The 26307-nt window shown below is 40.2% G+C and overlaps 1 protein-coding gene and 1 long non-coding RNA gene across 2 annotated transcripts in view; one reads left to right on the plus strand and one right to left on the minus strand.

Moving 5' to 3' along the window:
• Positions 1-26307, minus strand: part of SLC35F1 (solute carrier family 35 member F1) — a 239156-nt gene that overhangs the window by 35604 nt on the left and 177245 nt on the right. Inside the window, exons 3-4 of the mRNA XM_062632436.1 lie at positions 15114-15241; positions 1683-1842 (exon numbers count right to left, since the gene is read on the minus strand). Coding sequence (XP_062488420.1) covers positions 1683-1842; positions 15114-15241 — 288 coding nt within the window. The remainder of the gene's footprint in view (positions 1-1682; positions 1843-15113; positions 15242-26307) is intronic.
• Positions 6868-8144, plus strand: LOC134170815 (uncharacterized). The gene is made up of 2 exons (XR_009967385.1): positions 6868-7006; positions 7640-8144. It is a non-coding gene; the product is annotated as an uncharacterized LOC134170815 (long non-coding RNA).

The raw sequence follows: 26307 nt of genomic DNA on the forward strand, positions 1-26307 counted from the left end.
TCTGTATTTTAGACCCCTGTGCATTACAGGAGCACAAGTACCAATGGTATTATTTGAGGAAAGTGTTATTTTAAGGTATACTGGACACGTAAGGTCACAGAGCACAAAGTAATTGCTTTTCTTATTGAATAATGTGTAAAACATCAGTCAGGATACAATAAAATGAGGTAAACTACCACAGATTTTTAATGTACAGTTTTACCCTTTCAGATAAATTATACCAGCTGATCTATTTTACTTTGCTAAGGACAACATTAATAACACTATTTTGCCACTTAAAGTTGCAGTCTCTCCACATAGTGATAAGCATGGACACAGTTTTTCATGTGTAGGTCTGAATTAAAAGGCAATAATGTATGTTAACAGATTTTTTTGGACAAATTTACCTAAGAGCTATACCTGTGCTTTAGTAACCAATATATGGAAAATAATACCTAATTATTGCACTTTGATGGCAAAGTGTCAGTGTTCTTCAATCTGTTCCTTGTTTGCTGAGGTCCATTGGTCCACACACTCCTGCTGATCCAGAACTCACCTGCCCTACCATGTTACTCTCTAGATTACTGAGCACAGGATGTTTCCTCTGGAACCCAGGGTTGAAATCCCAGTTTCTCTGAAATCAGTCATTCCGAATGCAGCTTTGGCTGGCTGATTTCACAGTAGAGAGTATATTCTTTCCTTTTTAGCTGGGGCAGGATTATTTCTGGAGGAGACCAATGAACTGAAAGTCTCCTTTCAGGATAAAGGACAGGGATAAAAGGGGGCAGGGAGATATGTGAGTACTGCCACAAACTCCCTTGTTTTATTTAGTAGCATCCTGGCAAATGCAGTTCTTACAGCACTTGCATTTGTATTCAGAAAGCTGAGTCAAGAATTTTAAATCCCGGTGTATTATGCACAGCTCACAATTCAGTGCTTTTAATTAAGAATGAAAACTGTGCCTAATTGACAATCTTTGAAAAGAATTTCCAGCCTTCCCACATCATTTGGGTTGGCACTAGAGAAATCAATGTGACAGGGAAAGTTGCTCGATGAAATCTAACTCTAGTCTGCATTAAAAGCTACACACACATTATTCATATGATGCTGCACATAAAAAAAAGAATATTTTACACACAAGAAGGTTCTCTTCAACAATGACAGAGGCAAATCCCAACCTTTTATTCTGGGACTGCGTGCAAAACCCAATTGGTACAGTCAGCATGCAGGTTCAGTGTCTCTTAGCATCTACCTAGTGACCCTGCCTCTGTACAAAAAATAGAGCAAAGCTGAGGAGAATTTAGGGTACACAGTAGACAAAAGAGGTGCTTATGACTCAAAGATGTAGCCAATTTGGAAAGGAAGCAACTGAGATTTGCAGTCAACCAACTAAGCCAAAACAGAATAAAACTACAAGTATTTAGCTTGTCCCCCCTGCCTGAACAGAGGATGACCTGTGTTGAAGACACAGAGCTCATGAAGTCCATTTGCAGCAGTGCTGACTTTTAAGTGTTGACCCATTTTTGTTCTCTGTCCCTCCTGACAAAGAAGGAACTTCAAATACTGCTTTGGATCCATGAAGGCACAGGCTTTCTTGCCGATTTCCCCCCCCCCCCCCCCCCCCCCTTTTTTTTTTTGTTCCAGTCTGGTCAATGTTTTCTCTGAACAGTGCTTGGTCATACAACCCAACCATCCTTACTCACCTGCTCCTTGCTGTCTCCCAACGAGGACATCTGCTCCTGCCATGCAGCCCATGCCCAGAATGCAGACCACAATCCCAATGAAATGTACTGCCTTGTATCGTACCAGTAAGAAAAACCAGGAGAGCAGTATCACCACTGGGATGACAAAACAGTCTAGGAGCTGTCAAGAAAGAGAGGATAAACACTAACAAATTAACCTGCTAACACTTTGCTTAAAATACTAGGATAGATTCCAGCAGAGAGGAGCAGGGTTTTATTAGTTAGTAACAGCATTTTCTACCAGAGAGAAAGTATATTCAAGTGATTGTATCATCCACCAGACAGGGCAGGGCTATTCTGTTCACGACTATTCCACAAATTCAGGAGACCTGTTGCTCTGCAGTAACACCCAAAAGCACGGCTTTACTCTTGGATTCAGAGGCATATTTCAAATCCATGGGAAGGAAACCTGGGCCAAAAGAGAGCCACACCACTCCATCTGGTCCTCACCTCTGGTGATTAACAGACAAAGACTGAGGGCAGTTTTCCTGCAGTTTAGACATATGCTTTAATTCAGTAATTTCACACCCAAATAGCAGGAATGTTCATAATTTGCAAGTTGACCAGAAATCAAGAAGGTTCTGCATGTAGAATATTTATGGAAAATCTGCCCCCTGTGGGGAGGGACTGTTAACTCCTTGAAAATATAGCCCCATATGCCTCTGAAGGAAAAACAAAACAAAACAACACATTGCCTGCAGTGCAAGAAGCAAAATCTTCTTGCCGATAGACTCTGGGAAAGAGATTTCTCAAAGAAGTATTATGAAACAGTCTTTAATTGTGGTTTGTGGTTTTGGGTTTTATAAAGAGGCACTCAGCAATAAACCCAGAGAACCCGTGATAAAAAAGAAAAGCACCAAATATTTGTGAGAGGTCCTTGAGACTTTAAAATTAAAAGATGTTTCAGAAACTACCAGTATGTTACCAGGAAACAAAAATCATGGGTAAGAAACATCCAAAGAAACTTGACTTTAATCTTACTTCCTAAAAAGGACACAGATAATTAGGAGTTGTGATTTTGTGGACTAACAATAGGATTTAATGAATTGTGCAGGGCACACTGCTGTTCAATGCCAACTGTACAGCAGGAACTAGAGCTATAGGATTGCATCTTTTTCCTAATGAAAATGTCTGGAATAGCCAAAGGAGAAGACTGTGTTCATAGTTCTGGAAAACTGCCCCAGATGTTGCTACCTTGATTTTCGATGATGCAATTTGGTTTCTCTTCCCTTTGAGCCTATTACCTGTGACTTGCTCTCTCAATGTGATTCACCACTAAGCACACTAAGTGGTATCAAATAATGATCACATCCCTTTTAACTTCTTTGTCTGTTCACACATTGTCTGAAGAGAACAAGATTTTTGAATGATATGAAGAATTCCAGAATTCCAGTGCTTAGAAAATTATTATTTACATGTGAGATACCTATGTAACAAATATTAAATTTGGGGGATCTGCAAAAATATAAAAGCCAATTTTTGGACAGATGAAAAATTGCCTGAAACTTTGTTTGAAAAACAAGAGTGTGCAGTGGAAAGCCACCCATTTCAAAGACTCTCCAGACAGTGAGTGGCAAAAGCCTTCAGAAGAGAACCAGTTCTGCAGCGGGACCATGCTGCTCTTGGGAGGCTCAAGCAGCTCCGAAGAGCTGCAGAACAGATGAAGGAAATTACAAATGGGAAAGATCCATGCCAAAAGCAAGATGAGAGCTAATAATATAAAAGGCATGGACAGGCCTCTTTACAGTGAAATCTTCCTTCAGCAGTCCTCAAAATGCCATCATTCACAGACCAAAAGTGAAAAGGGAGAAGGTCTGACAGAACTGCCACAAGATCCTTCATCTGCACAGGACATCTGTTCTGCCCCTGAAAAGCCTGTAATGTGTATGGCATATAATACATCTAACAGTAACTAGTCTTTGCAAAACCATGCATACACAAGACACAAGAACAAATTCAGAAGCCACACTGCTGGCAGCAGCTGTCTCCTGGGGCAGGGAGAGATGATGGCAGGACTACTGGGCATACTCATTAAATCCAGGCATAGGGTGCAGGCGAGGTGGCACATGGCCTTCTGCTGGCATTGCAAGGAGGGACAGGGCCAATCTAGACAGAACAGATGGTTACTGCTGCAAGGATAACATCCTCTGCACATTTCTCATTTGCCATGGATTTCAGCACTTTACTAGTGCAGCCCCAGCATGCACAAGCAATAGATGGCACATCTGAGGGAAGCTCACTCTTCAGTGTAACCTATGGGAAGTGGACAAAACTTAACACCTCCCCTCTCAAACCACAGCTCATGTCATAATGCTGGATGTGTGCTCTTCATCAGCTGCACTGGAAGACAGAGCACCCATCCTCTGTGCTGAAGATGGAGGGAAGGTGGTACCAAACAGCAGTGGGGCAGTTACTCCTTACACTGCTCATAGTTATCCCTAACAGTGTAAATACCTCCACCCCATTCCCCTGCAGTGCAGCACCAAACAGGTGAGCTTAAATAACAGTTTTCTCACCTTATCACTGTTTTCCACTACTTAAAGAGTGGTTATGAGAAGATGAAGGCTCTTTCATCACTAGGAGCCTTCATGGGGAAGACAAGGAGAAATGGGTACACTGAGGAAGGTTTCATCTTGATGTTAAGAAACAAATTTTTTACACTAGGAACAATCAATCATTGGAATAAACTCCCTAGGGATGTGGTAGAGTCCCCATCACCAGAGTTTCCACATCACCAAGATGTGATTTGACAGGGTGCTAAATAATCTCATCTTTCTGAACAAAGGTTGGACCAGATGATCTTTGGAAGTCACTTCCAAGCTAGCCCATTCTATGAGTCTAACTTCACCAGCAGTTGGCATCAAAACAAGGTGGAGAAGTACATGAGCAGGCACTTGTATCTTCTTGGAGAAGGCAAACAAAATCTATCACCAGTAAGAGCCACTTGGCTCAGGGCACATGGTTTCCCTTCCACTGTCTTCCTGGAGTCACCAGTAACCAGCAGATTATACCAACTCTATTAACTTTGTTCTGGAGAAGAGAAGCAGCACCCTTACCCTTGATTCAAAGCTGAAAATGAGTAAAGCAGGATGAGCCAGAGGTACTGCACAGTCTGCCATTGCCTTCCTCAGGCGAGTACCTAAGATTTGAGCACCCTCTTTCCCATACATGCATTACATACCACCTCAAAGACGACGCTGCACAAAACAGAGCAGAAAGCCTTACCAACAGTTAAGCACAGAGGTGTTTTAAGAAACCACTCATAAGTCAGACAGTAAGCAGCCGCATGCATCTTTCCAGTTCTTTTCTATGCAAAGGTAAGTGAACCTTAACCATCACTGGATTATTTGTTTTTGCAAAATCAGGAGCTCTGGTCACTCATGAAAACAGTGTTTAAGAGCAGATTTAAAAGTATGACGACGTCACCTTTCAGCCACTAACTGCTGTCTCTCAAGAAACACAAACTGACTCAGTGAACACTTTTAACATCTAACATCTGGAACCCCTTACTCAACTTTACACAGAAGACATTACTCTGTATGTTCTTTGTGGGACAGGAGTTCTGTCAAGGGATGCTTTACTTACTCCAGACAAAGCCCATAAAAAGATTTTATTGTGAATATGAGATATATTAGAGTCCTAGTGTGATTTCAATAGCCAGTTTTAGAAATTGTTTGTACCTGCAGCATGTGTCCTTCAAGATGCAGATTCTCACAGTTTTTCAGTGGAAGATTTTTAAAATTCCTCTCATTCCATAAATATTTAAACATACCTGTGCTTTCAAGTACGTGAAGATGTGTCTTTTAGTGCTAACATGAAGGGATGCATGAACAGAACCTGTCACAAACAAGTGACACTGACAGCAGCTGGAAAACGCCCTTTTGGGGCTGGTAGTCCAAGGTCTAATCCACAAATTGCTATTTGGAATACTGTAACATCAATAGATATAAACATTAAATGTAGGTAATATTCACTGACGCTATACAGCTCTTGAACTGTGCTTAGTTTAGACCTATAATTACACAACGGGATATAAGGAAATAAATTAGGTTGCTACAATATAAGCAATAAGATAACTTAGTATATCTTGCTTATCCATTTTTCAGTTATTGCTTTACATTTAATTTCTTTAGGACAAAATTCCTCCTGACTTTCTTTTTTTCCTCAGATAATCTGCCTAGTAGGAAGAAAAATGTGCATATATTCTACAGACAAAAGATGTGAGATTGTGATTTGCAGTCGGGCTTTTTTTTTTTCCTTTTATTTCTTTTGTTTGTTATTAGTTATTTCAGCTATTTATAAAAACCCATTATACCTAACTGTCATTTTTCTCACTATAAAGCTTTTACAATAACAAACGTAAATTATGCTTAGCTTGAATTTCATTGATAGTACATAAAGGTAAGTTGTCTACCAGTATTTCCCCAAGAATCACCTTTGATATTTTCCTTCTGACCTTGACAACCCTGTCATTATGTTAAATTAATGAGCTACTGTGTTTGTCTGTGGTTTTCTGCAGTTACAGCTCTAAATTGTGCTCCTTTATAAGGCAGGATAAAAAAAAATATAATCTATTCATGTATCACAGAAACTCCTTTCTGTTATAAAAATGCTGTGCTATTGTAGGAAATGAAGATTATTATTTGACTCTAAAAAATATCACACTGCATTTAAGTCTGTTGATGATACACAGTGTAGAAATGTATTTCCTCCAATGACTTGTTTGTTAAATTACATTGACTTTATTATAGAATCACAGAATCATAGAATAGTTAGGGTGGGAAAGGACCTTAAGATCATCAAGTTCCAACCCCCCTGCCATGGGCAGGGGCTCTCTTGCTACCAGTGAATATCCAGTCTCTGATCTTACAAATTCAGTATGTGTTTGCACATCTATAGCAAGAATGTTCTGTTAGTCAATGGGAAGGAGAGCTGGAAAGCTTTAAAAGGAAGGTCTGTAATACAGAGGTTGAACTGCTGATCTGCAGTAATACCAAAAAAAAAAAAAAAAAAGCTGGGCAGCAAACTCCCTATGGGAGCAGCTGAACTGAATTTCCCTTTTTAAGGATTCATTGGATTTTTTTTTTTCTCCCAGTTATAAGCCCCTTTTTTCACATTAGGGGTTTCTCATTAGTGCTGCCCTCCAGCAAATCATACAGAGAATCAGCTGCACCCTCTACTCAGCCTGCTTTCCATAGCAGAAGGACCAGTAATATCTGTCGCATTCATCCAGCGTTGCATGGTCAAGTACATGTAATGGATACTGAATTTCAGCATGCAATGTGGTAAGTTTAATACAACAGCAAGTGTTATATCCAGTAAGAGACACACCTTCTGACATTTAGTTTGTTTTTCAAAGGAAGAAAGGGTTTGCTGCCTATTTGAGGGCTTTCTGTTCCAATTTTCACACTACCTTCACAATACCACATACACTTGACTCAACTGTACAAAAGCAGCCATGATGTGAACCCTCACAGAGCTGGCTGCTGGCTGCCACGGGAACTGTGTGGCAATTACTCTACCCTGTGACTGAAACCTTCTGCAGGGAAGGTGTGGATGCTGGCAGCATTTCTGACAGTTATTTCAAGCAAGTCAAATAAAAAGAGAGCATTGTTTTTACCTTTCATGTTTCTATTCACTATTTCATCAACACTTACTTTTTTTGCATGGTTTTTATATAATCATTAAACTGATTTTAAAACTATTACTTTTTTTCATTCAGCCAAAATACATGGTGCTCTGGGTAGGGAGATTGGTGAAAGAATCAGTTAGTGATGTCATTTGTTTAGGGAAAAAAAAAACCAAGGAAAATATTTCATTTCCATGACATGAAGGAAACAAAGCCAGAAGGCTGCTCCCAGTCTGAAGCCTCTTTAAAACAGTATTTTGCTCAAAATACCTCTATGTTTTTTTCTTAGGGCCACAGGACCAATGGTTCTATAACTGTTCCCATCATTCCTTTCATCTGTTCTCAGGATTTTCCCTGCAAACACAGAAACCTGTTCAAAATTTTTACTATTGAAAGACCTTCCCCTACCAATTATTTGCATGCACCAACACCTGAGATGGGGATTATCACAGCTCCAGCTTTCTCTGTACATACAAGGAATTCAGCAACTTCCTGAAGTTACGTTAAATGGAAGGTGGTGGTCACATCCAACACACAGCTCCTCTGCTCTCAAGTCTACACATGGACATGCTTTACTACCAACCTGAGTAATCACATTGGCTCTTGACAAAAACCTTCCTTAGGACACAACTCTTCATCCTCTCCTCTCATTACATGCACTGCAGCTGTGCTTATGCAAGGTCTGCTCAAATACTTGTAAGATCTACCAGCAAACTGACCACTGAAATGGCCTTTCCTATAATTGCCTTCTTCCTCCGATTTTACATACTACTGTCAGAAACAGATCACCCTAAGACAGCAGACAGCTCTGCCAGCAGTCACATGTTTCTACAGAACTATTTTCTGTTTGCTTCTCTCTAAGTAAGATGGCTGGATATGAGCTTTGAAGACCATTTTCTCAAGGTTACTTATTAGAAACTTCTCCCTTCTCTCCTGGCCAGGAAAAATTATGGATGTCTCCTGCAGAAAAACCTCTGCTTCTGCATTTCACCAGTAAGAATATGTGAAATAAGCAGAGAACACCAAAATCTCTGCTGTTGTAATGGTCCACTGACTTTAATGAGATTTTGCGTATTTTTATTAGCAAAAAGTTTGGCTCAGGGTGAATTTTACCATTAGAGGCAGGAGCTCTGGATACAGAGAGCTCAGTTGACTCCAAAAACATGTACAGAGACTGAGCATACTGAGGGGCTGGTTTGCGAACCACAGATGTGTAACACAGTTAAAAGACAGAACAGCAACTCGAAGCGTGATACTTAACCAGATGCAAGATACACCCCGCAGACTCCTACAGTATAAATGTATGGTATGCAAGACTTCTGCACAATGCTGATCTATCTGCAAACCTTAACATTACACTATTCTCTCACCACCCTGAAGCAAAACAGGAAACTATGGTCAATTGTACATGCATAGGATTGGGGAGAGGAAGGGAAGGAGTTAGATTTATCTCTGTTTTTGAGATATTGCCCACTTCAGTGGGCACTGGAAACGGTGGATCAACAACTTCAGTACTGCACATCCCCTGCTCCTCACCTACCAGATTTGCTTCAAAATTATCTCAAAACTTCTGCCTCAACGTATATTAGTCCATAGGGACTGAGCACAAAGCAAAATGTATTGCCATCCAGCACTCCTATAATAAGCACTTACTGCTGACTCCTTTCCTTTTCCAGTGGCAGTTGTTGAGGTACGAAAACTGCCAGAGGTAATTGGAAGTATGATGTACTGCTGAGCGTCACAGTGATATAAGAGCAGATGAAAACATTGGTATTGTAGTCTTTACTGTCTGACTCCTGGTGTCTATAAATCCTAGCTTTTACTACCTTTGTTTTCATCATGCCAATCAAAGGCTTGATTGCTCAAAGCATCAATTACCAGATAAATCACTATTTGGGAACACAGCTCTCTCTCGGACAGTGCCTTACTAGTGACATCGTATGCATATTCTACCACTATGCAAGGCTCTGCAGAAATAGTCCCATTTTTATGTGGTGTAACACAGAAAAAGGATAGTATTTCCTCTGGAGAGTGCAACACAACAGTGTAATATGGAAGTAGTAGAACAGTGGATTGCAGCAAGGAGAGCTAATTAATGGGACACTAAGGGAGAAAGGAGAGGGCAGTCTGCCTCATAATATAGCTTCGTACAATGAGAAAGCACTTAACTAGCAGCAAAGCTTATAAATGTTAGCATCATAATAGGCTTAATGGAAGACATTATGGACTTGGTAGAATGTACGTGTGTGGTACATTGTAAATGCTGTACAGGGAAGTCATAACATAGTTTTAAAGAAATCAAACGTCTAGATCTAAATAACAGCAAAAATTTTGCAATCTTTAAATTCCCTCTGATTTTATCTGCTGTGTAGAACATGTCCCTAACAGTGGTTAAGATGCCCTTATTGAATATTTATTAGATCTTCCACAGCTCTGCATCAGGGTTGTTTTAAAAACCATTTGCATTAATATGGAAAGTATTACCACAGGCAGTCCTGAAAGTTAAGCATATAGTCCATGGGATCAGGTGCTGGTGTACACAAAAGGGTGTTTAATGTACTTTCTGCACCTGCTAGAACTGATGCGCAAGAAGGCTGTAAAATCTACATTACATTACATTACAAAGTCATATTAATGCACCAAAGAGAAACTAAAGAGAATTTTGTGAGTTTTTTGCCATCTGGGAATCAGGACATGTGTCAGAGCATGAAGTGTGACTGACCTCTTGCACTTCTGGTACTTCTTGAAATACATGGTTTTGAATATCAAATTGATCCATCTACAAACTACTGAGCCTTTTACGTGGCATATACTCACTTTTCAAATGTACCCTCTCGAGAACAGTCTTCACTTACTAGCCTGAGCATTTTCATGGCTGTGGGAAGCCTGAGTTTCAATCCCCACAGCTAAGGTGGAGCTAACTCAAGCCCTTTCTTTGGGCTACTGTTTTCACAGGTATGACTTCATGTAAAAGGTGGCTCCATCCTTGCAATCTGGAGAGCACTGCAGGCTTTTTGTAAGCACTTGAGGCATCCTAAGATCATAGCTAACAAACTGAGTTCCTTGGGGTACTCTGATGTAGGAATATGTGGCTTTTGAAATTTAAATTGGAGGCAGGTATTTAGGCATTTGTCTTCTTCAATACAGAAGCGCTCTGGGCAGGCAAAGAACCAGAACTTAAAGCTACCAAAGAAGGAGCAACCTGAAAGGCTGAAACACATGTTCTCATGTCCCTGGATTGTGCTCTGAGCAGCAGGTTAATATACATAGAACCAGGAAAATTAGATGTCTACAACATTCTAGATATGTAGACAAGCAGATGTGGTTTCTTGGATTGTTCTGTTAAATCTAGTTGCCCCCAGGCTGCACTGCAGGTACCTAAGGCTAACTTGGATTTTATCCTTAGCAATTAGCCTACACCTTGATGCCTGAAACATAAACACTGCATTGGTTTTCAATGTAATTTTTACGTCACCTAGTTTATATGGGAGGTCTTTCAGTTTGTTTACTTTTTATTTTTTTAAGGGAAAATCACAAGTTTTAGGCTTCACAGTACTTTGATTTCATCTTACGATAGAGCTGAGCACCACATTCTCAGACAGTAATTATAGAGTCCACAAGGATTTGAAATAATCAAAAGCACGTCCAAAAGAAAAAGTACCATATTAACCTCTGATTTATGCCTCTGTGTCCTCATTCACTGTGGTTCTGAAAGCACCCAATGAAAGACATATAGGAAGGTTTATTAAAAAATTCTGTTTTCCCAGACCCAAACCAAAAGGGAATTTTAAAGGAAAGTATATGAAAGATAGAGTGTGAAACAGTGGGGAAAAGTTGGGCACCATTTTCCATCTTTTCCTGGAATCATAATGAGATAATGTCCATTAAAAAAAGAAAACGGATGGAGTTTAAACTAGAAACTTTGACAGTCCTAAGATTTTAAAGCTGCTGAATCCCTGGAGCTTTTTTGTGAAAGCAGAAGTGCAAATCAATTGCAATAAAGGTATATTTTTACAGTTAAACTTCAGCTTTTTGCTGGGAGCAACTTAATGTTTTTTGCCTAAAAGCACCACAAACCCAACACACTTGCATATTAGTTTTGCATGATGGAGCAGATATCATGTGGAAAAAAATATATATGCTGTAAACCCGATTTCCTACTGAAATGGTCTGTGTGCCACCACCATAAAAATACTGCAAGATTTCTCATTTACTGAAGTGAAAATTCTGAAACATCTTACATTCTCCCCATCAAAAATGCCTTGGTGTAAAGCCTGTTGAGAATAATATCCTACTAAATTGACTTGATTCTCAGCTAATGCATACACTGGGACAGCTCCCACAGCCTTCAGTCAAATTCATGCTGATTTGTGGTAGGCAGCAATGGATTCTCAGGTCTCAGTTCTGAAAGGATTTGAACTCTCCTTATTAAGTGTCAGCGTGCACTTATGGCCTCACAGGTAGTACTCTTGCAGGACCAGGCCTTTCAGAAAATGCTTGAGAGATTGGTCCTGTCAGATTCTTCAGAAATCAGATTCTAGGAAAGTAAGTCTCTCTTCCATCTTTTACTTTCCATTTCCCCGGCAGGGGGGTTGGAACTAGATGATCTTAAAGTTCTTTCCAACCCTAACTGTTCTACAGTTCTATGATTCAGTCTTCCTTTCATACAATAACACACTTTGACCAATGTTGCTTAAGGCTGAATAATCCCCCGAGCTTTTTTGGTTTCGTCGTTAAATATGGTGGTGTTTGGCTACATTTCATAAAAAGTGTCATTTGATTCAACATCTTAATGGATTACCTCATACTCATCCCATTCTCACCATATCTTTGTGCTTGTCTACGTTTAGAAGCTTATTCAAATTAAGGCATGAATGGAATTTAAAATGCAATAGGTATTCCCAGTCACTCCATGTATATTCACGCAATCCAGGACAACTGTGGGAAAATGAGATACTCCTGAAATTCCACTCCTGAAAGCAAGCATTTGAGCTTCCACCTCTTCCTTCTTTCAAGCTACATAAGAAAGAGACCCAAACTCTGTTGTAACCTTTATGTGGAAGAGGTCTAAAATGGACATGATGCTGTCAATGCCCTATGACAGTTCTGTTCCACCCTTCCTCTCTCTCAATATGAAAAGAGACTGAGGTTCATTTCAGCTAACAAATTCCCTGCCAAGACACAGGTAATGCTGTTGAACTCTCCTGCCTGCTTCCTCCTCACACTGTAGGCTTTGATCGCTCACACTAATGGCTATGTTCATTGCAGAAGAACATCTTCTGGAATCGGAGTTTCATGGGTCTGGCCAAACAAACCTCTGATATGTGCTTGCTGGTGGCTGTAGGAGATGGGATTTACCGACCTGCATTGTCTTGCTCAGTCTGCTATTTCTACCTGGTATGAGTGAACATACAAAAGCAGCGAATCAGCTTTTGCTTTTCTCTTTGAGGCTTTTAGTAGCTATAAAATCAGACAGTGTGAGGCTTAGCGGATTTATGCTTTACTTTATACTGAGTAATCTGATTTGGAAAAGTGTTAAAAAGCAAAATTACATTGTCTGGGCACATATCAGAATTCTCAAAACAACATTCTGATGGCAGAAGCATTTGTGAATATTTAGCATAAACCTCATACTCAGATTCCTTGAATTCATACGTTTATTTTTGCTTCTTATTCAGCTAAACAAGCTCAATATTTTCCAGTATCACACTTCAGCTATGGAAGTGATAAAAACCTAAATTAGCTTTGTTTCTGCAGAACACTGACTGATGCTTCTCTGTTTTACTCGCTCTAATACAAACTTCAGGAAAATAGGGTGTAAAATAAACTGAACACGATGCAGTGTTGCCTAGCTATGTAGAGACAATGTAAAAAGGGAGTAGGTTTGCTTAACAACAAGTAGCAATGAAGTATGCAATGTTTTCCCAAGGCAGACATTTTCCAGGCTCTTGAAAATGTCTCTATTATTCACTTCTCCGCTTAAATTGGAAGAAGCCTGATTCTTTTGTGCTTGTATTTAAAATATAAAGGTTGGATCTTTGCAGAAATCGCTACCCTAGCTTTGGTTCACTGCATGTATAATTTTTTAAGGGAGAGTACACTTTTTGACAGCTGAAGTTAAGCTGTTATATAACATAAAACACCTAACACGTAGCATTAAAGTAAGAATTCTTCATCATAACTACATTCATTTTACTTAATGACAATTTTTGAACTCAGATATAATTATGGATTTCTAAAAGCCTGAATTGGGTTTGCATGGCAAGGGTTTGGTAGTGGGGGGGGGGGTGGGGGGGTGGGGGTGGGCTACAGGGTGGCCTCTGTGAGAAGCTGCCAGAAGCCTCCCCCCTGTGTCCATCAAAGCCAATGCCAGACAGCTCTAAGATGGACCCACCACTGGCCAAGGCCAAGCCCATCAGCAATGGTGGTAGCACCTCTGGGATAACACAGTTAAGAAGAGGCAATAGCTACCATGCAACAGGAATTGCACCCAGAGTAAGAATATGCAAGAGAAACAGCCCTGCAGACTCCAAGGTCAGTGCAGGAGGGCAGGAAGTGCTCGAGATGCCAGAGCAGAAATTCCCCTGCAGCCTGTGGTGCAGCCCATGGTGAGGCAGCTGTGCCCCTGCAGCCCATGGAGATCCATGATGGAGCAGGTCTCTACCTGCAGCCCATGGAGGACCCCACGCCAGAGCAGGGGGATGCCTGAAGGAGACTGTGACCCCATCGGAAGCCCACACTGGAGCAGGCTCCTGGCAGAACCTGTGGCCCTGTGGAGAGAGAAGCCCATACTGGAGCAAGTTTGAGCCCTCACTGGAATCCACGTTGGAGCAGCCTGTTCCTGAAGGACTGCACCCATGGAAGGGACCCACCCTGGAGCAGCTCACGAAGAACTGCAGCAGCTCGCGAAGAACTGCAGCCTGTGGGAAAGGCTCACATTGGAGAATTTCATGGAGGAATGCCTCCTGTGGGAGGGACCCCATCCTGGAGCAGGGGAAGAGTGTGAGGAGTCCTTACCCCAAGGAGGAAGGAGCAGCAGAGATGTGTGATGAACTGACCACAGCCCTCATTCCCTGTACCCCTGTGCCACTGGTAGAGAGGAGAATTTGGGAGTGAAGTTGAGCCCAGGAAGAAAAGAGGGGTGAGGGAAAGGTGTTTTTAAGATTTTGGTTTGTTTCTCATTGCCCTTCTCTGATTTGATTGGTAACAAATTGAGCTGATTTCCCTAAGATGAGTTTGTTTTGCACTTGACGGTAACTGGTGAGTAATCTCTCCTTGTCCTTATCTCAAGTCTTTCATGACACTCTCTCTCTCCTGTCCAGGGGAGGAGTGACAGAGCAGCTCTGGTGGGCACCTGGCATCTACTCAGGGTCAACCCACCACACAACATTTGCACTCAGATCTAATTATGGAATCCTAAAAGAAGTCATTATATTTTCCTCAAGTACAATATAAAGTGAGAAAAACATTCCAGCCCATATGAAAATATTTCCTTAAAGGACCAAATTAAGTAGATAATGCTAAAAATGTGATCATTAATAGTTTAGCACAGGAAAATAAAATGAAAGCCAGTATGTTTTTGTACAGTTTGGAAAACACTGAGTAATAAAAATGGTCCAATATTAAAAAATGTGTTTTATAAAACAGCATTAAAAGGTATACAGAAGACATAGTAACTAACTGTTAGTGCACCAAAGCAAATGGACACTGCACCAGCGACCTTATTATCTTACCTCAAAAGGGAGAATCCTTTGAGTTCTTACCTGTACACTAGTAAGAGTGGTGTATTGATAAGCTTTGACTACCAAGTAATTGGCTTCTATATCTATTATTCCCAGGATCATGTACTTCCACCATCTCCTTTTCAAAATTGCCAGCAAGTTTTCTTCTCCTGTGGTAAGAAACAAGAAGAATTATGTAAGAGTTAGGTTTCAATGCACAAAATATCTGCCTGTCAAGAAAAGTTATCTAGCACATCTCTTGCATTTACAATATGCATTTCAATAGCACCATATACAAAGAGATACTGCAAGGACGTGAAGACTAACATGCCCTATTTGTCTTGCAGACATTAAAAAAGCCAGCTTGGTGAAGTAATACATGAGGGTCAGACTGACTCTTCACTTAAGATGTAAACAACACTGGGAAAAACAAGTGCAGTTTGGGATTACTGTAAATATGTTCTTAGTTTTATATATACACATATGAAATGCTAAAGAATAGAGCAAATTATTACATACATTTATACTTTCCATACGTACTGACGAATGCTGTATCACACATGACACAGGAGGGTTTTTCCAGAGTGGCAGATTGTTGTATTTGCAAATATGATGGAATATTACAGCATCACCTTTGGTCAGATTACAGGTCCTGTTCCAAAGATGGTTATTATCCTCTAGGACAATAACCATGTTCCAAGGATGGTTTTGATCCGAGAGGTTCAAACTATCAGACTTGTTTAGAGAAAGGTTATACTGAGACAGATTTTCCGTGACAGATTGTTCTGCTGGCAGGATCGATTTCTGAGGTAGGCATGTGTGCTACGTTCTATGGGGGCCATGTCAATCACCCAACTACTTAATTTCCACCATGAAGACTGACAGTACAATACAGCCTGCAGATCAAACCTGCAACCTTCAAAAGGTCAAAGCATTCCTCATGCTAGGAATTATTACTGTTCTCTGTTCAAAAGAAACCAGCTCATTAGTGAGGGTGGGCAGACTGTTACTTATTTGCATTGCAGTAAGCTCCAGACATGATGAGACCCCACTGGGAAAGGGGTTGGACATACCAACTGTGGCTGAATGCAGTACAACTGGAAGTCTGCAGCCTAAACAGGAATCCAAGTAGGGCTGACCTGTACTGCCGAAGTATCAGAAATGGAATTTGAACCATCTTTAAGTTTAAAAAAAAAACCACTATTCTCAGATTTGTTCATGTTGCTGCAGCCGTTCTAAGCTCCTGGGATCATCAAAACTAGTGGTGAAGAAGAAAAGGAACGTTATTGTCAATTGCCACTAAAACTTACTCAGGCTTCTCAATTCTCTCTCATCATTTTCCTTCATCACAAGAGTGTTTGCTCTCTGGTTCAAACAGACCTGGTGATATACGAGCTGCCATACTACTAGAAACGGCAGGCTCCCTATAGTACAGGAGTATCTCAGAACTTGTAAGATGTAGAAAAATAGGTAATTACTTCAGAAGCTGATTCAGAAATCTTACATGTTAAATCTTGGCCCCACTGAGTGACTTGAATTAGGATTTACCTAAACAGAAAATCCGAATCATTTGATGTTTGTTCATTAACAGGTGCTCACACAAATACACTTCCAGTGGGATATTATTAGGCAACAACCTAATTATTTGTTAAAGTGAGAATGACACTGAGTGCAAAACCAAAAAGCTTTCCTTCCTTCCCTCCCCTCTCTCTTTCTTTCTCAATAAGCAGCAGAGAAATAGCAGAAATAATGTGGTGAGCAGGCAAGTTATTTAAGACCCTAAATAAGAAGTCAGTGCATTCAACCATAACAAACTTTACTGTTACCACCAACTTACAGCAGAACTCATGAAAAAGAAAATTCCACCCTTTGGATATTAATTATGGCTGCATTTACATATTTTTTATGATGATTTGAGCATGCAGAAATATTTTAGATCTTTTGTCTTGACACGTTTAGGGAGGTATTTTCAAAAAAGCATTTGAGATTGGATGTCCTAATTCCTACTAAAATCAGGGTAAACCACACAGATCCTTTTCAGGTACTGAAACTATATGTCTAATTTTTATGCTGCACAGATAACACCTTTAAAACACCAACTGGAAACCAGCAGTTCAATCTAATGACATGGTTAACATTTCAGAGGAATTTTTTGTTTTAATCGTAAAGAGAAAGTTTAAAAGATTTCAGACATCAAACTCTAGTCTCTATCTCAGTAGTGAAAATCCTACCTGATTTTGTTACAGTAGGATCTTGGGGGTACCTACAAAGCAGAAAGTAACAGCAGGATCAAGAAATGTACAGACATTAGGTTGCCTGAGCAAGGACTATTGACATACATCAAGGACTCTTTTGGTGCCTTTGGTTTGTTAGCGCTATCTTTCTCCAGCTTCAGTTTCCAACCACAGATCACTGTACTGCTCAGATGTGGCCAAACAAGTTCGCTTTAAAAACAAATGTACGGCCATGACCTCTGGCTAGCAAGTAAAGCCAGAGTTTCCAGAGATGGAAACGAAATCCACAATTTTAACTGACGTACGGGGTTCTTTCTTTTGCCTTCTCCATCCATTCTTTGCTAATGACAGAAGAAAAATATTTGGCAAGCACTATTTTATCTTTGATTAACAGCTCTGAGATATTCCAAACTGCAGAAGATCAGTTTCAGCTGAGAAGGCTGGGCAGAGCAAAAAAGCAATGCCAAAATAGATTTATGCAGGCATCCTTGTAGGCCCCCTTCAGATACTGGAAGGCTGCTGTGAGGTCTCCACGCAGCCTTCTCTTCTCCAGGCTGAACAGCCCCAACTTCCTCAGCCTGTCTTCATACAGGAGGTGCTCCAGCCCCATGATCATCCTTGTGGCCCTCCTCTGGACTTGTTCCAACAGTTCCATGCCCTTTTCATGTTGAGAACACCAGAACTGCACACAATACTCCAAGTGAGGTCTCACGAGAGCAGAGTAGAGGGGCAGGATCACCTCCTTCAACCTGCTGGTCATACCTAGACGAGGGGAAAGCCTTGACTTAACTTGCGAAGACTAAAATAAAAAACAGAGGAATCAAGAGCTTTATTCAAAAGTCTACATCCTGAATAGAAACATCACCTTTGTATAAAAACAAAGTGGGGGAAAAAAATCACACTTAAGAACAAAACAAAAAGAAACAATCGGTTGTTTGTGGTGGTTTTTTATTTCCTTTGATGACAACTCAAAGCAAACTAACTACGCAAGTCGTCTGAGTTGTAAGCATCATAGGCCAAAAGGACTGAATGCAGATGCCTACACCTGAAATAGCTGGTAAGGCATTTTTAAACCTTTTTTCTCCTAACATCTTTCAGATTAATTGTTTAGGACAAGACAACCAGTATTTTGAAAATAAATACCACTCCCACTAAATGTAAAGGGAAGAGGGATTACATCAGATCATGTGTTTTTGTTATTATCTCAATAGGACTCTGAGTAAGGCTACCAGCCAGTCATATAAACAAATATCAAACCATAAAGTGTGCAGGTTAGCTTAAAGAAAACATTTCCAGGGAGCCAAAGCACATACTAATGTCGGTGAACATGCATTTATATGAGCGCACAGAGTAATACCATCTTCAGACACTGCTATCTTTTGGTGGATACCCCCTTCAAAAAACAAACCCCTAACTTCTCAAGCTTTTGAAAATATAAGCCTTCCTATTCAGTCTAAACCAAATGTAATGCAGATTTAAAAGCAAATTGCGTATTAAGAATATTTTAAGATTCAGAAATCTAGCATGCTGTTAACACAGAGAAATATGAATCCCCCTCTTTGCCCTTTCTAGAAGGATAGATTCAGGTTTTTACATTTTTTACTGATTTTGCACCAAGACACACTTGACAATTACATATACATAGGAGATCTCAGTGTTTGGAAGAAAGCTACAGCTTTGCCTCAGCTGGCTGAAATTAGAAATCAACAAATAAGCTGCTTTATAGAAGAGATGGTTCTACATCATACAATAAGGATTTACCCTTGGGGGGTTACAAAATTAAAAATAAATTAGAGAGAAAATTAAAAGAGGCTTTGGCTGTGCAGTGCCTACCAGAAATACATACATAAATGTGAAAAACCCTTTTCACATTCACCTGCACAGCTGCAGAGGTACAATAAAAAAACCCAACAACAGCTATTAAGACAGCATATTCCCAATTTTTTGTGTATGGGCTTGGGATACAGGCAGAATAATAGCACTGATAGACCTGAAAATAAGCATATTGCTTCTCTTTCAGCCCCTGCAGTCTCTCTCTTTTCATTCAGACAACAACTTGCTATTTAGATCCAGATCATTAAAGGAGCTGTGCTTTCCTTCTGTTCTACAGAGCTCGGCTGAAGAGATCTAAATGTGTGCATGAGTTTTGCTAGGGGAAGGCAGTGAGGAGAGGGAGGGCTGCTGGGCACACTGGTCCTTCCCCTACCAATAGAAGTGCCAAAGTCAAGTGCTACATGGTAAAGAAGCAATAGTCTCACAGAAGATTAAAATTATACCAGAATTTACTTATTATCATTTCCTTTGAAAAAGAAACTCAGTTACAAAACACAATTATACGATAATTGTTTCTTTTCCATTTTCACCCACTGTAGCGAACTTTGCAGACACAGAACTACACCAGTACCAGTGTTGCTTCTCTACAGACTTTGTAGTCCTCCAGCCCCTGCACAGGAGAAGCAGAAGGAGGCAGTCAAATGGGGCAATAACATGTAGGGGTAACAAAAATCTTCTCTGTATTACTATGCCAAGAGGCTCCCACGGCAGAAACAGAAAACTTTGCTTATCTCCTGCTTGGCCAAGTTGCTGGTTCAGGGGACTTAAAACCTGTTATAGAAGGCTTTCAGCTCTCCACAAAGCTCAAGAGACCTGTCCCTCTTCTGTGTGACTAGAAATCTTCTGGCCCAAATCTTCTGACCCTTCTTATTTCCTCATATCTGCTTGTATTACTGATAAATACTTTATGGTAATACTGTTGCCTAAAGGCAAAACAACACCACTGTTTAATTATTTATGCAATAGAGAAAATATTCTCCTACAGGAACACTCCTCCAGTCTGGCTTCACAAAACACCTGAATATACTGTGTTCACCTTATGAATGACTGCTTATAGGCTGCACTGCTTTTGCTCTATACCATGTTTTCAGTAAATCTTTTGCTAGACTAGATAAACTCAGCTCCTTCTGCCTCCTCAAAACATCTGATTTTATCCAACCTGATCTTAACCAGACCTCCTTTCTGCTTCCTCTCCTGTGGTGGGAAAACTGTGCAACCCACAGACATGCTGCAAACAGTTCAGAGTCACTGCTGCCAAGTGCCTTCCAGCTGCTGGCCATGTGTTCCTGCTGCTTGTCCTTTGCCAGCATTGTTGCTTTTGGGGCTGCACAGTGAGCCAGAGCAAACAACTGACCGGAAACAAAGGTTCTGGGTTTTCAGATCAGTTTTCATACAATGTCCTGAGTGATCTGTGACCAAATTAATGTTAGTCCTGTAGGAGGTGAGAACTGAGTAACAGTGGACCCACACAAGAACAACTCACAGGATGTGAGCTGGCTACACACCTCACTGGTGGTGAGCTATGTCATGGCAATGTATTTTCAACTTCTTAGGAAGTAAATCTTATTTAACAGTCTCAATCAACAGAATTTTTCAGTTTTGAAGGGGTTCTTACTCTTGTTGTCTGTTTCAACTCCATAGTGTTTGAACGTCTACCTATCACAGAATCACAGAATGATTTGGTTTGGAAAGGACCTTAAAGATCATCCAGTTCCAACCTCCTACTATGGGCAGAGATACCTTCCAGTAGACCAGGTTGCTCAAAGCCCCATCCAGCCTGGACCTGAACACTGCCAGGGATGGGGTAGCCACAATTTTTCTGGTCAACCTGAGCCAGTGTCTCACCACCCTCACAGTAAAGAACTTCTTCCTTGTATCTAATCTAAATCTAACCTCTTTCAATTTAGGAGTTATCCTACTAACATTTATTTGGCTGGCATTCTGGAAAAAGGTATTTTATATAACCTCTGATCTCCAGATTACCACAGGAGTAGCACAAATTGAAGGTAAGGCTTATAACCCCTCTGTCTGCTACTTTTGTAATTTTGAGCCTCCTCCTTTCTATAATATGCTTAGACCATTAACAGGACATGCTTTCCAGTTACTAAATCACAAGCTTATCTGAGGTATTTAGACTTGTTAATTCCTTTTAGAGATTTTGCAGATGAATCTGGCTCAATTCTGGATGTAAATCATAATAGCTGAAGTCAGATCTAGGAACTTGAACGTGCATTTTCAAATAGCATGAAAGGATTAATTTCTCATGCCTTGATTTTGATCCAGCCTAAGCTCTGTGGTAAGATCTGATAACCTTCAGACGTCTTCTTATTTCATGAGATTACTGGTCATACAATTTACTTTTATGAGTAAATTGCAACTAAAACTAAAACAATAAAGTAGTCAGTGATTTTGTTGATGCCTCAGTTTCTCTCTACCTGGCTGTTCACTAGATTACATACAGTTTTTCCTTTGGTGGCAGACGCAGCGCTGTATATTACTGCCAGAGATTACTGTGAGAAACAGACGATGACAAGCACTGTTAGAAACCTGAAGAAAGCTCTGAACACTACACTATTTTGAAAACCAGACATCTAAACTCCCAGCCCTTTAAAATGCCAAGATAAAAACCACTGATATTTCTAGTACAGTTTTCATTTAAGTTATCTCCCAGCCTAAACTTAGGCAAACAACTTTCCTGAAATGGCAGATTGTGTCCTGGGAGAAGCACTTACACCTCCGTAATGAAGGACATGACCCCACTGAGAAGCCAAAGCCTTCCTTTGAGTCTGAGATTCAACTATGTCCTTTTGTCTTCATGCATTAAATTTTCAAAATTAATTTCTGATCTACATACTGTCAGATTTAAGTTGCCGCTTGAGCTAATACTGTAGTCTGTCAGCTTTTGGGATTCAATCTGGCTCACTCTCATGCACAACTACTTCAAAACAAGTAGTTGGAATAGATCATCGTTATAGGTTAGTCCTTCCAAAAGAAACAATATTCTCTGCTGTTCTAAAATAAACCTATCGTTTTACTCCATGAGCTCTGCAGTTAGACCCTTTTTTCCATTGTTTATCCTATTTTATCTGCTATGAAGCTACTTACAGCACTGCAAAGAAAGATTTTGAGAAGAAAAAAAATCTCATTTTCAAATTTATCAGGGTATTAAGTGAAATTAAATAAATCTGTATGTATCTCTGCACACCATTTATAAATCTGTAATTTGCATGAATATTTTATCCTGCTGGATAATCTTGAGCATGTTAATCATATTCACAAGACTTACCTAAAATCAAATAATCTTAAAGAAATAATATTCATTGTTTAAGGCCAAGGAATAAGTTAGGGTCCATGAGCTTTTCTTTTCCCTTTCATCAACTGATTAGAACTAAAGTTGGTTTAGGCACCTACTCACTCTGTGACATTTTTTCCCCCACCATACAGATATGAGCAATGAATTATTACTTCTGATCCCTATACAGTTTATTTCCCAAAGCACAAGATTTGCCTGAGACAGTGAAAACAAACCAAAAACCAACCAACCAAAAAAAAAAACCAAAACCCCTCAAATAAAACAACAACAAAAAAACCCCACCCCATGAGGCAGATTGTTGTTACTATTAACCACCCAGAGATCAAGCAGATCCAGCTGAAACTGAATTTCTAGCCTTGCCTTTAGAAAATAGTAAGAAGAGAATAAGTAAATTAAGGAGCGTGTATCTTTCTCTGCTTTCCATCAGTAATGTTTGAACATATTGATCCAATTTAAAACTAATCTGACAGAGTGCAAAGATATTTGCTCCTAAGGTTTACTGTGAATAGGTGACTGAACAGAAGAGAGAAAACCTAACATCACTGACACTAAGTATAAGCTTGGCGGTAAAACCAGTTAGACACCAGAGCCTGGACTCTGCATATTCTTAGGCACCAGCTCATTCAATAAGAGACATAAATTCCTAAGAGATCAGGCGACATCAGTTCTGGGACTCACCAACTACCTAGTAGCAGGTGCTGACATATGAGCAAGGACTGCACACAACATGTGGTAAACATGAAGGAGAACCTGCTTTTTACAAGCTATGAAACCTAAAGATATCTAATAAAGAAATCTGTCTGCTGATGACTAAGAGGACAGAACTATTAAGAGGAAAGAGGCTACTGGTGAATAAATGAAAATGGGAGTGTTGTATTTTGTGTTATGAGCCCTAAAGGCACACACAAGCACTCCAGTACTGTGACGATTTCTGTTAGCTTAGCAACAACTAAACTAACATTTAAAAGGGCTGTTTTAAGTAGAATAAGATGGGAAGCTGATGCTAAAGAAGCACTGCTGGCAGAATTAAAACTTCTGGAGTCAACAGTGTTAACCAATAATACATAAAATCCTAATACCCAGCATTATTTCACATCATTGCCCAGGGCCAAGAGGAGAGCCAAAGAGTTCAAAATAGATGAGGGCTGGCTGGCTCAAAATCATTATAGCTTTACAGACGCTTCATGATCTCCAGAGGGATTTCCTATTCTTCTGTGTTAAGAGGCTGCAAATATGTGCTAAGTCCTCTCAGAGTATCTATTTGTGGTAGCAGCCATGGGAAAAAACTAGCAGAGTGATTCCCCTTCTGGGACTTTCCTCACACCGCTGTTGGTGAACTGGAATAAGGCTTGATAAACTTCCAAATTAAATATTATCCCTTGAGGAATATACAAGTTTTGGGAACATGTTGCCATCATGGCTTATAGTAAAAGCCTCAGACTGGAACAACCACAGATTATTCAAGAAATGCCACTAATAACACATGAAGCAGAAAATGTGAGAGCTGCCGCTTGGTTAAAGCAATTGTGGGGCCTGCCCAGGACGCTTGTCTCCAAGGTGACCAGCTGCAGAGGCTCAAGAGAAGCATGTAAGACACACCAACCCATTGTGGCTCCTTCATTGTTGGCCACAGCATGAGCACCTTGTTTTATGCATGGCAGTAATTCCAAAAGACATGAATGAACCCAGTAAAGAAAGGAGAAAATGCAGGCATGAGCACATAGAAATACATGAAACAGAGTGGCTTCAAGTAACACTCAGAGCTGGTGTATTCAATAATTTGCCTATTTCATGATACTATCAGAGTCACGCACACCAGAAATCTCAGTGTTGCATCTATCATAATCAAAAGTACTTAATCCCCCTCCCTGTTTATATCCTTTGCAAATACTACTGACGTATGTCACTAAAAACATAAAAAAAAAATCACAAAACTATGCTAATTAATAGGAACAAGGCATCATAAAGGTACTGCGGCAAGTTGACATTTATAGGCAATTCTGCTGAAGAAGCTGGGGATTCGTTATCACATAATCCTGAATGAGTCACCCAGAATGACAGTTAAGATAGAAATCAGGCCAGCTATTTTTTTTGGATAAGTTTTTGGAACAGGTGGTATTTCGTTGCATACCTGTTGTGTACCTAGAACAATGGGGTCTCAATGTGATCTTTGGAAATGTAGCAATGTCATTATCAGATAAACAGCATTACACATCCATGTATCTACATAACAGAGCAAGCAATCTGGAAGACAACAGGAATGCTGAAGAGCAGCCCTCCATTCAGGGTACCCATAGGGCATGCACTTCTCTCCTCCTGAGCTGGCAGAACTGGGCTAGAAAAACCTTACAATGAAGTCACATCTGTAGCATTTCTGAATGTTACAACACATTTTCTGCATGATTCAAACTGTAACAAGACAGCTTACAGGTTTATGAAGCACCTCTAGTACATGTACGGTCAGTAGTACATTTTCCTTGTCAGTACTACATCTTCCTGTATTTTTGCGGTTTTCACAAGCACAGACTAGCCCATAAGTGCACTTGTACCCAGAAAGGTAGAGAGCTATGCAAGATGATCCAATGCAGTTCAGACATTGTTTTGCTCTAGATAGAACATTAAAAGTTAATTAAATGCTCAGTTTGTACCAGCTTAGCTTCAGTAAATCGGTCAAATCAGCTTCGTAGCAGGGATTGAACCTCACCTGGTCTCATTTTTGAGCAAAATAAAGACTGCCATACAAAGTGACAACCAAGATCTATAAATAAAGGAAATTTTGTGTCCCTGCTTAGTGTAGTCTTAAGCTAGTTTATGAAGCCTGAAAAATATAGAATCTGATTATTGTAGCTGTGCAACTGAATAATGAGGAGATTGAGAGTGGGACTAATAAGCAGTTAGATGCTATACTACCAGTCCTCTAAAAGTCTGGCAAAAATTACCTGCAGTGAGATGTACAGACTGGGAGATATTCAGTAGGTGTATAACCTGAAATATGCATCTAGTGCTACTGATGACTGGAGGTTGTGCACATGCTTAAGGTACTGAAAACGTAATTAATTTAACATGCCTTATCTTTCCATGGTAGAAGGCGATAGACAATAAAAGTATGATAGAGAAATCCAGGATCTCGTCAAATATACACAATAAAGCAGTATAGTATGGATCCTCAGGTATCACGTAGCAGGAAAGCTAATGCCACTGTGCTGCTACTTAATCAGTGAAAGATTAATGTGACACTTACTACTCACTGTATTAGTGTAATAAGAGAAACTCCATTAATTCAGCCAGTGTGAAGCTGAACTGTGAATCTCTTGGAAAAGCCAAGTGTGGTTTTAGGATGAGCTGGTGCTAGAGGCAGAATCTGGAACCAGCACATAAGCAGGGGCAGTTTGATGCCCACTCGGGTCCAGTTCATGTAGAGCTTTGAGTCCTGGGAGGGCATGAAGAGATCAGTGAGGGAGGCAGCCACTGAAAGAAGTGGTCAACACCCCCATTTTGGCTTCAGGATAAATGCAAGTAGATTGAAATGATGTATTAAGATCCCTTCTAAAACAATCAGCACTTGGTACTTGTCATCTCTGAAACTGTCACTTTCTGTAAACTCTCTGGTAACATGTGGTACTGAGTCATATAGTGCTCAGCAGGGCACACTCCTCCTCACCGACTCAACATCTATCTGAAAACACTACTGAGAGGTATGCAGACTTGACAGACCAGCTGTGAGGAGTGACCGCTCCTCTCCTGGTCCAAGCTGATTGCCACAAAGCTCAAAAAATCTCCAGGAATAAAAAAGAAGTGATACTCAGAATGAGCAACCTTATTCTAGACAAGTATTTCCTTTACAGGCATTCTGATT

Source organism: Pezoporus occidentalis, unplaced genomic scaffold (assembly GCF_034315485.1).
Source record: "Pezoporus occidentalis ecotype Australia unplaced genomic scaffold, CSIRO_AGI_Poc_V1 ctg39, whole genome shotgun sequence".
Taxonomy (NCBI): Eukaryota; Metazoa; Chordata; class Aves; order Psittaciformes; family Psittacidae; genus Pezoporus; species Pezoporus occidentalis.